General features: G+C 55.7%; 3 protein-coding genes across 3 annotated transcripts; 1 reads left to right on the plus strand and 2 right to left on the minus strand.

The window, feature by feature from the left end:
* Window positions 1-1792: 1792 nt before the first annotated feature.
* Window positions 1793-5405, minus strand: ISF_06151 (cytoskeleton assembly control protein Sla2; the record flags this gene model as incomplete). Its single annotated transcript, XM_018849755.1, has 5 exons — window positions 1793-1879; window positions 2102-4515; window positions 4593-5074; window positions 5155-5295; window positions 5374-5405. 5 exons carry the CDS (start codon window positions 5403-5405, stop codon window positions 1793-1795), a joined length of 3156 nt encoding a protein of 1051 aa, XP_018703254.1.
* A 1345-nt stretch (window positions 5406-6750) lies between these two features.
* Window positions 6751-7934, plus strand: ISF_06152 (Membrane transporter, Tim44-related/Ribosomal protein L45; the record flags this gene model as incomplete). Its single annotated transcript, XM_018849756.1, has 2 exons — window positions 6751-7075; window positions 7246-7934. The coding sequence occupies 2 exons, from the start codon at window positions 6751-6753 to the stop codon at window positions 7932-7934; spliced, it is 1014 nt and encodes a 337-aa protein (XP_018703255.1).
* Window positions 7935-8260: 326 nt separating this feature from the next.
* ISF_06153 (urea transporter) lies at window positions 8261-10538 on the minus strand (the record flags this gene model as incomplete). The annotated part of the gene is made up of 4 exons (XM_018849757.1): window positions 8261-9651; window positions 10219-10251; window positions 10336-10415; window positions 10477-10538. 4 exons carry the CDS (start codon window positions 10536-10538, stop codon window positions 8261-8263), a joined length of 1566 nt encoding a protein of 521 aa, XP_018703256.1.
* Window positions 10539-10837: the final 299 nt, after the last annotated feature.

Below are 10837 nucleotides of genomic sequence, written 5' to 3' on the forward strand. Positions count from 1 at the left end.
TGGGTGTGGAACAGATGGGCAACTTGTTTGCCTTGGCATGGTGGTGGTGTGTCAGGTTGTGTGAACCTCGGGATGCCACGGTGGGCAATAGGAAAATGGATGAGGCAGGCCTTGCGCAGACGCCAACGGTCACGGGAAGATGAAACTAGAGACAAAAGAAGATGTGTGGATGGGTGTGTGTATTCGTGACCCTGGAAGTGGAGGAGGTCATAAAGCACAAAGGTAGACGGGGTCTAGATGCAGATAAGATACAAAGGAAGAGTGGAGGCAAATGACGGGCTTATTTTGTCCACCCATTTCTTTCAGGTACTTAGGTACCTAAGTTAGAAACAAATCGCAGTGTTGGCGAGTGCACGTTTCAAACACTTTGCAAAAGTCCAATCCTGTTCTGAAATCAACGATTTGAGAAATCATCTAGGAAGTTTCGCGATGTTGATCAGAAAATAGAGTTGATGATAACGAGTGAACGGCCTGAGTGCAGATTGCTTTAGCGGTGTGCTAGCGAGCTTTGTGGCATTTTTAGTGGGTGCTAGCGCTAGAGAGGCAGCAGCACCTTGGTTTGCCTCAAGTTGCGCGGCGACTCCAACAGATGGTCAAAATGACGCAAAAGAAAAAGGAAAGGAAAAAAAGTTGGGAGGTTTGGTTTTGAGCTGGGTCTTGATTTCTTGAAAGAACCCTTCTTTGGTTAGATGATGGAGGTGTTTCTATTGACACATCGTCATTGGCTGTATATTTCTGCATTTAGTGCTTCCTCGCAGTGTTTGTCTTGCAGTAGTTTTTTACAGTGCCTGCATTGGTTCATATCAGCACATGAGATGAGAAGCCTTCTAGGAATGTATAGCATCGTCCAGCCCGAGGACGATCCCTTGTCCGATTTGGAATAATAAGCCGAAGACATTGAAATCTCCATTGACAGCCCGCTAGAGAAAAACCCCTCCACGCTAACGAGCTTTGGCATGGTATCCGTGATGCTACGTAAGCCTCGTGCCAACGGCTTCGGCTGTCGCTCGCGATACTCCTGTTGTCGACAGCCATGCTCACACGCTCCAACTCAAATTTGTCGGGCTTTCCCTTGCAATTCTCCCCCAAGTCTACCTGTCAAGTCGGGGCGCCATGACGATTAGTCCAGCCGAGCCAGCCTAGCCAGCCCAGCAAGCCCATTCCGATCTCTAGTCTCCGACACAACCCATCCATCGCTCCGAGACCGAGCACTCCGCGCCCCACACCGAGACCCCGAACCCCATCTTCACCCGTTTCTCGAGGTGCTCAACCAATCGCCATTTACCGTCCCAACCCTCCATCATCGCTGCAGATCACCATTCTGCCACTCAACTAGTTCCCTAGCCCAAGCCGCGCATCTCTGTCCTCGACCTTCATCGTTTTGACCTTGCCTCATATAGTCTTTTCCTCGACCGCCTCGATAAACGAGCGCCATGGCTTGACGCCAAGGCCGTCGCTTTGTGTTGTGCATGGGTGTATACCTAGCTTCAACGCCGTCACCAGCATCGCCAGCCAATACACCTACTAGCTCATTCTAGACATTCTGAATACATTCAACTCTAATACAGAATTATTTGCCAATCTTCATACATTCATGCCCAGGTTCTCCTTGTCCTCCACTGGGTATTTGGTCCCTCTCATACCTACGTAGCCTGTTCATGTAGATGCTGCCAACTGTTGGTAGGGTAGCCTTCTCATACCCACCACATCAAAACCCCTGCTCCGGGGAACATTTCTCTGCCCCGAGCCATTTCTATCCTTGTCGTCACATCAAGGCCCCCATTTGACCCAGCTAGTCCTCTTGGTATGAAATCTTGCGCATTTCACCCAATCTGTGTCTGGCCGCGGCAAGAGCATTCTCCAGCTGAAGAATTTCGACCTATTCCGGCGTTCCCCGTTAGTACACAGTAGACCTCCATAGATGCATAATGCAGAGAACCGTGCGACGGAGCCACTCGCGCATCAGCTTTCCAGGCCAGACGTGGCTTGCAGGGAGATATGCGGCTGACACTGCCAGACACGGGCGTCTGTGTATGCGGGCAAGGGGACGGATAAAAAAAAGCAAGGATATTCTAAACATGGGTTCAACCGGAAAACGTACCTGTTGCTCCATCTCCCGTACTTTGAACTCGTGGTGCCCCAGCTTGGTGTAGTCAACCTGGTCCTCGTCCTGCGAGCGCTCCTTGATCATGCTCTGCACCTGCCGCACGAGAGCCCGGCATGCGGCGCCTACCGCCTTGCTAGCCTGTTCCAGCTTGTCCTGATTCTTGGACATGAACCCGGCCTTGACACGGCTGGCCGCCACCAGCTGCGCAGTAGAGGCAGCCACATCGTTCGAGGCCACAATCAGCTGCTCGGGACTGTTGCGTTTTGACAGCACGCCATCCGCCGTTTCAATCAGCGTGTTCGTAGATGAAGCCACTGCCTTGGCTGCTGAGATGAGACCCTCGGTCCATCTGTTGTTCTTCTTGTAGAATGCCGTGCGTGACGATGAGCCCTTGCCCGCCTGCACAATTTCCTGCTGCGTAACGGTTGCCGCTCTGATGAGTTCGGCGATGGCATTTGTAATGGCCGTAGCTGCATCTAAGATGGTGTCGCTGACCTTGAGTTCATATGTAGAGTAGCCATCACGAGGCTTATTCTTGAGCTTGGCCAGGCGAGCTGCGGCAGCCGCAATAGCGTCCGCAGCCTTGCTCAGCTCCGAGTCGACGAGATCCCCCAGATCCCCCTTGTTCTGGGCAAATTTACCAAAGCCGGGAGCAAAGCCCTCGACCAACTTATTCAGCTTCTGAAGGTTCATCTGTACATCCGTGCTGCTGTTGATGACTACATCCGTCTTTTGCACTTGGTCCATGCCCTCCAGACGAAAGCTCTGCAGGCTGCGGAAGAACTGGACAGACGCCATGGCCGACTGTCGGGCACCGTTCATCAAAGAGTCGGTCTTCTTATCATCCGTTGCCAGTCTCGTCAGACCCTTGGTGTTGCTGCACACATCGGCCATAGCCCCCGAAAACACATTAACAGACTTGATCAGCTCAGCATGAGTGCTGTTTGGGCCGTCGGCAATGAAGTTGTTGAAAGATGTTGCAAACTCCATGGCACTAGCAGCGGCCTTTTCAATTTGCGATAGGACGTAGGCGGGCGACGCGTTTTGGTTACCGGCCTGCATGGTGGAGTCCAGTTCGTACAGGGCGTCGTCGACGCGGCCAATGGCGGCCTGGAGGACAGAGTCGATGATATCATTGATCTTGTCTAGGTTGGCCATGATAATGGCATCGAGCTGGCCATCCAGGAGTTCGTCGTTGCTTCCCTGGTTCTGTTTGAGATCATTGAGCTCGATGAGAGTCTGGTCCATGCCGGCCTTATACACCTCCAACTCCTCTTCCTTGTCGCGCAGGAGCTGTTCCAGGTCGGAGCTGCCGTCACGAAGCTTGGAGTGAGCATCTTCGAGGGCACGCGACTTGGTGCGGAGAGCCTCCTCGAGATCGCTCATTTCGCGGTTGTACTTGGCAAGCATGGTAGACAGCTCGTTGCCTTTGCTGCGCTCAAGGTTATCGGCACGATCGTTGGCCATGCGCAGCTCGCGTTTGAGCTTCTCTAGCTCGTCCTTGTTGCTTCCAGAGAGGCGATCTTTGTCGTGCATGGCGCGGTCGCGCTCGCGAATCATGTCGGCAAGCTCAAGATTTTTGGTCTTAATTTCACGTTCTAGCTTCTCGCGTCGGTCGATGGCTTCTTGAGCACTGGCAGCCTTGAGCTGGACGGCCTTGAACTTTTGCAGAAGGTCAAGGTGCTCAGTGCGCAGCTGCGAGTACAGCTTGGCCAGAGCCTCGTACTTTGTCCTCCAGGTGTTGACCTGCTCCTGCAGAGCTCGGATCTGCTCATCCTTGCTGGTGATTTGCTGGCCGTAGTTGTTTTGCAGCTGGGCTAGTTCGCCCTCGAGAGCCTTGACACGCTGATCGTACTTTTGTAGCATGAGCTGGTCCTGCTCGAAGCGCGAGCGCGCGTTGAGATTCTCGCGCTCAAGCTCCGCCAACCTACCCTGGGTCTGCCACTGTGCCTGCTGGGCCAGAAGGGCCTCTTGCTCCCGCTGCTGCTGTTCGGCCAAACGCCTCTGCTGCTCGTCAAAGTCTCGTTGGGCTTGTAGCTGAGCTTGTTGTTGGGCCTGGAGCTGGGCCTGCTGTCGTTGCTCCAGAACACGCTGCTGCTCTTCGTATTCTCTATTCTGTCGCTCCAACTCACTCTTCCAAAAGTCGGAAATCTCGTCAGGTTCTTCTGATTTTGGCTCGGGTACCGGGGTGGGCTGGCGCTCAATCTCCTGCTTGGGGCGCGCAGGAAGGGCGGGGGCATTCTCGTCTTCGGCAAGCAGGTTGGGGGGGTCGTGGGGAAGTTTGGGGATGTTGATTAAGCTGGTGAGATAGCGCAGGTTGGAGCATTCGTAGTAAAACTTGACGAGTCTGTAGTGCTGGGCATCATATCGTTCGCGGAGGGGCTGAAGGGCGTCGTCGTCGCCGGTAACTGGGGGCATGTCAGCGAAGGAGCGCATGGGCAGCGAGCTGGTGAAGGGGCAGTTGCGAAGCATGCGGGATGCTTACTGGTGTGAAGGGCGCGAAGCATGCTCGTAATGAACTTGTAAATGCCATAGCTCTCATGGACGAGGGGCACCAGGGCTGCGATTCGGCATTCATTGTTGCCGACGTTGCGAAAGTGGGAGAAGACGAGCTTCTGAAACTGCTCAATCTTATCCTGTAGGACCATGAGGTCTGTGATGGTCTCGTAACCCTCGTTGGGGTCATTGATGGCCTTGAGGCTGATGTACTCTTCGTACTCGAAAGTTCCGTTGAATTCGGGATGGGCCTGGTGGAAGGATAGCTTGGCGAGTAGGAAGTAGACATATTCCCGAATGAGAGGACCGTATCCACGGACGCCCTCGCCGGCCATGCCGCGGTTCAGGCCGTCGATCCAGCCTCTGTTAGCCATTGCCTCCTTGAGGGCACTGGGGTGACCCTCCTGGAGAACCTTGTGAATGGTGATGAGGGCCTTGAAGGTCTGAACCTCGTCAGCCATGATTGGTTGGCTGCGAAGAGAGTTGTGCGTTAGCGCGTAGTGCGAAGGGAGGAGGCATGATGAGGAACGGTAAGTGGCATGGCGACATACACCTTGATGCCGGACCAAAAGGCCAAGGAAGACCTGTGATCCCATGTGTAAACAATGCAAGCTCGGACGTGCTTGCGCTTGGGAGAGATCTCGTCGGCATTGGTGGCTTTCTTGATGGAGATGGCAAGCTCCTGGTCGGTCCTGGAAGCAGGTTGCGGTCAGCGATGGCTGGCACGAGAGAGCTCGGAGGGTTCGGGTAAGCGCGGCTAAGCGACTGACTTTGTGTGTTCGGCGGTGCGAAGAGACGCCATGTTGGGCGATGATGGCGAAGCAGCGCGAGCGTCCGTCCGGGAGCTTGGATAGGGGAGACGGGAATGGATCCGAGGAGGGCGTTTTTGAAGAGATTCGAGGGCAGTTAACGAAAGAATAGCGCAGTTTCCTCTTATCAACCCTCTGAGAAAAGGCGGGCTATCGATGGTAGAGCCGTACGTCGGGCGGTGTGGGGATGGAAAAGCTGGGCAGTCATGGAAGCTGTCGTCAGCTCCTGCGTTGGTGACGATGCTCTTCATTCAGGTGGCGGCGGCAGTGGCTAGGCACGCCCAGTGTGGGGTAGGTACAAAACCATGTGGCTTTGCTTCCTGTCGAGGTACCAACGCATGTATGTACCTTGCATCGTTAGTATGAGGCCCGCAAGTCCAAAGTACCCTACCCTGGAAACAATAGCCACAACTGATTTAAGGCAACATGTTAGTGATTTATTGCCTTATTCTTATAATAAAACAGCCGAATAAGTATTCTTTTCAAAAAAAAAAAAAAAAAAAACCCCCAATCTGGAGCTCTTCCCAGTTAAATAGGCCCTAAATTACCTCTGCGTATGACTCCCCATGATGCCCACCGAATCTACCTCGCGCCTTCTTCCAGCCGGGATAGCGACATCTCCATCGATTACCAGTGCCTCTGGCAATGCAGGGCAAGCCTCAACAGCGACAATGCCGAGCAACAGCGGCAGCAACATGGCCATCCCGTCATCGACGGCGGCGGTGTCTGGGCCTTCATCGTCTTAATATTTGAGCACTAATAACACTCCTGCTATTATTGGCGGTGTAATCGGCGGAATTGCACTTCTATGCATGCTTGGTCTTGCGGCGATTTAGGAAACCCCGGTCACATAGGGCTACTGGAGGATGGAGCTTCCATCTCAATAGCACGAGGCCGTGGAATTGCCCAGTTGACTTGGCATAACTCAGCGCCGAATTTGGCGGTTCAAATAGGCAGATCCGGTGGAGGCTGAATATCACACGCAAAACTTTGCGGTGAGCTGGCGTTAAAGTCTACCAATTCAATGTTTTGTCCGGCGTTCGAGCATACTAGGGTTTTTTTTAGGCGAAAGAGAAAAGTAAACAAAATTTAAGTAGTTATTCCATCTTTGTTAAGCTTCCAACTTGTTGGTAGGTATGTACTTCTTTGGAGGTTATCGGGCGGTGAGTATCGGCAGAATCTACCAATCTCATGCTCCCCATCTTGGCGAGAATGGGAAGAAATAACGAGGTTCTCATTTCAACTGCATTTCCGACTGCACCGAAGACGTGCACACAATCTCTGAATATCGGCTTTTCGAAGCGTAAAGGCAACCGAAAAGTGGTGCTGCCAACGACAATGGCTGCGAGAGCCATGCTGCGACGGCCCGCGATCCAGCTCGCCGTCGCCAACGCCGCCGCCGCCTCCTCGCGTTGGAGTGGCCTGACGACGACCACGACGACGATAACGAGGACGACGATGCCGACCGCCCGCGCGCCTCCGTTCTGGGCTGGCTCCTCCCGGCGCGGCTACGCCCAAATCTCACGAGACAAGATCAACCGGGCCATGAGCCACCAGCAGAAGCTCGGCGAGCGCGGCGCGACGAGGGAGCAGACCATGTCGCAGATGCAAAAGGCGGCCGCCATGGACATCTTCAAAGACGGCGGCGGGCCACTGTTTCCAGGTACGTTGTGAAACATGTCAATTCCCTTGCCCTCCTCGTCCTTTTCGAATCTTCTGCTTGGTAGGGGTTTGCGCACGAGGAGGGAGCCAGACAAGGGGGAAACGAGGAAACGAAGAAAAGAAAAACCCAAAAGCGAGGAAAGAAATGTTTAGCTGACAGAGCGACGCCAGGCACCTTCGTCCCGATCCCCTTCTCCCAGCGTCCCAAGAACCCCCTCCAGCTCGCCCGCTACCAGTGGTGGCGCCTGCGCAGCTACGCGCAGTGCGTCCTCTCCGTGCTCACCATCAAGCTGCGCTCTATGCCCTCGTGGACCACCCGCCCGCAATGGAAGGCGCGCCGGGCGCGCATCGCGCCCACCGCGCGCGCCATGTACCGCGAGGCGCTCGAAGCCTTCGCCGCCGGCGACAAGGCGACCGTCGCGCGGCTGTGCATGCCGCGTTTCGCCACGCAGCTGCACGCCGCCATGGACCGGCGCAGCCCCCGCGAGACGGTCCGCTTCGAGCACGTCAAGGACACCCGGAGGCTCGTGTACCCGCGGCTGGTCAGCCACCTGATCCACGCGATCAACCCGCACGACAAGACGGCGCTGACGGAGCAGGCGGTCGTCGCGGTCTCGTCGCAGCAGCAGCTGTCGCGGCACAATAAAGAGGACGGAAGGGTCGTGCCGGGGAGCCTGCGCGTGCAGGACAAGGTCGAGTACGTGGTGTTGGCGAGGGCGATGGATACCAAGACGTACCCGGATACGCCGTGGCGGATATGGGGCACTACGGGCGGCACGACGCCCGAGGCATACAAGCAGGAGCAGGCGGTCATCCGCAAGGAGTCGGCGCACCGCGCGGGCTGGAAGGAGAAGGCGTAGCTGTGACCAGACAACAGGCGAGGAAGACACTTGTCGGTTGGTTTGCAGTGACAACGGTTCGCAGCTCAAATCATGTATAACAAGGAAGAATGCACATGTATATTCCGGAAAAGCGATGGATTATTCTTGTACTATAGCAAAGACAGGCGGCATAGTATTATACGCCAAAAAAGCCATGCTTCTCCTAAGAAATTTATTTCCCATAGCCCGTCGGGCTGAAACCCTGCTATTTACAACCATCTATGTCCACCACTATCCAACTCTGTTGGAGGAGTGTCTTGCACATGGCGAGTGCACAAGGGTTTCATACCGCTGTGGGCTCCCACTTAAAAAAACTTGCCAGCGTTGGTCGAGACGCTCTCACCAACCACCTCGCCATCGCTGCTAAGGCGACGGACCGAGTCCAGAGGCTTGTCCAGCGCGTCAAAAACGCCGCCCGTGAGTCTGGCCTTGACATACTGGAACCCGACACGGCACACCAGTGCGATGGCGCCCCAGACGAGGCCGCCGATAGGCGCGGCGACGAATGCGCCAAACACGGACCAATCCTGCGCGTAGAGGCCCTCCTCGAGCAGGATGAGGCGGGCGCCGCGGTAAGCGTCGCCGTAGTAGCACGCGCCAAAGATGAAGACCGTCAGGATGCCGCCAAGGCTGCCGATGACGAACTCAAAGCCGCGCCAGAACCAGCACTGCGGGAGCAGACCGACGCAGAGCACCGGGATGGCGGCCGAGGAGACGAGGTCGGAGATGAGAAAGATTTGCAGGATGGAGGGTGCCTTGAGGGCTAGGACGACGACGGGGATAATGACCAGCACGACGAAGCCGCGGATGAACCAGATGTTGAGCCGGTTGCGGAACAGGTCGTTGGACGCCGACGACACCATGGCTGACTGCAGCGAGTCGAAAGCGGCGGTGCTCAGGCTGACGACCATGACGAGCACGATGCCGACGACCCAGCTGGGGAGGCGCTCGAGCAGCACGAAGAAGGCGAGGGAGCCGGCCTGCGGGGGGTCACCGGGCCATGCACCCGACCACGCGGCAATGAGGCCGGTGCAGCCGACGAGCGTGAGAACGCACAGGATGACGAGCATGGCCATGGTGACGCCGAGGCGGAGGTCCTTGTCCGTCTTCGAGGAGAAGGTGCGCAGCCAAAAGTTGGACAAGAAAAAGTCGTTGGTGAGGATGGCGACGGGTAGAATATACAGCAGCTGCCAGCCGAGGAGGTTGGCTTTGGTGAGGCCGGACGAGTCAATGAGCTCCGTCTTGATTTCCGTCTTGACGCCAATGGTGATGGTGGCGATGATTATAAGCCCGACCACCATGCCACCCTGAATGACGTCGGTAAGGAAGGAGATTTTGAAACCACCGAGCGACGTATAAATAGTCGTGACGACGCACTGCACGATGATAACTGGGAGACCGTCGAGCCCGGTGAGGGTACCGACGACCTGCCCGACGGCAGAGAGCTCGGCGACCATGTAGAGGAAGAGCGTCACGAGGGTGAGGAAGCTAAGGAAAAGCATCGCCGGGGTGCCGTAGCGCTGGCGTGTCCATTCCGTCAGCACAAAGCCCTCGGGGCAGCGGCGACGGATGACGGGCCCGAGGTAGCCAAAGACGAGCATGGGCAGCGCCGACGCCAGCGCGTACACGACGACGCCCTGCACACCGGCAATAGTCGCGAGCTCGGGGTAAGAGAAGAGGATACCGGATCCAAGAGCTGTACGTGTTAGCGAAACGAGGGCAAATGAGGGAAGAGGGTGGAGGAGCAGGGATTGGAGCGGCAGCACGTTTCTCACGCAAGCATTAACTTGATCGAGTATTACGGTGCAATCTCAGCCTCGCTTTGGCGCGCGGCGACGGAATCTCCCAGGGAGGACTGTGACAGCCTGGGTTGGATCCCGCCGCGCGGTGCGGTTTAGCTCTGCGCCCGTAGTGAGCCGCATCCTCTCTTCCCGCAGAGAATATCGCCGGGGTTGAAAGCTGAGTCTGGATTCCCCTGAGGTGTGAGGGGATGTGTTGGCATCCCCTGGGTTAGCATCGCCACAGTGAGTGGCGGCTCTCGACCAACGACGATTCTCAAGCGAGTCGAGAAGACGAAAGAGATTGCTTTAGTAGAGTACGAACCTGCATCAAGAATTTCGCTTTGCCCTTCTTTTACGTAGTCACCGGTGTCCCGTACTGGATGGAGCACATGCCGGGGGAGACAAGGTAGCCGTCGCTGCTACCGCTCCGAGGAGATCAAGGCATCGTTTGCGCAGGCGAAATGGCTCCGCGTCTTACTCACCAGAGGCAATAAAGTTGAGAGCGAGAGGAAAGGCTGCGAGCGTATTAGTACGAGACTTCTGGGCGAGGACGCTGGGATTAAAGCCCCATCGGCGTAAGGTTCAAAGTGAGTCCTGACCAGTCTGGGTGCCGTTGCTGGACAGAAATTCCTTTTTGTCCTGGTTTCGCAGCTTCCAAGCAATGCCAGTTCCCATGACGCTGGTATCACGACGTGTTAGCATTTTTGTCTCGAGGAACAAGCGTTTCCACTGAAACATACAGAAAGAGGCCATAGGTGACGTAGATGACGGCGTTGGACGCCTGGAACGATGGCATGCCCATTGCGACTGCGAGGGGGTTGTAGACGCGGCTTGAAGAAGTGTTTCCTCGCTATGACAGCAATTCGTAGCAGCGCGTACGATGAATGACGAGAGCAGAGAATTTGGCGAGTGAACTAGAGGGAAAAAAAGTTTTAGACGATATCGGCGTCGACGACGGGGAAGTCGCGCTTCAGCTGGTGGCCCGCTTTTAGGTATTCTAGTTCTAGAACTCACAGTGGTTCTTCAGCGCGGCATCCGTTGAAGAACTCCTGTTCAGCGCCAAAACAAGCTTATCGGAACCCACTCTGCGAAATGAGGCAA

The sequence above is a fragment of the Cordyceps fumosorosea genome (genome assembly GCF_001636725.1).
Source record: "Cordyceps fumosorosea ARSEF 2679 chromosome Unknown scaffold_15, whole genome shotgun sequence".
In the NCBI taxonomy this organism is placed as follows: Eukaryota; Fungi; Ascomycota; class Sordariomycetes; order Hypocreales; family Cordycipitaceae; genus Cordyceps; species Cordyceps fumosorosea.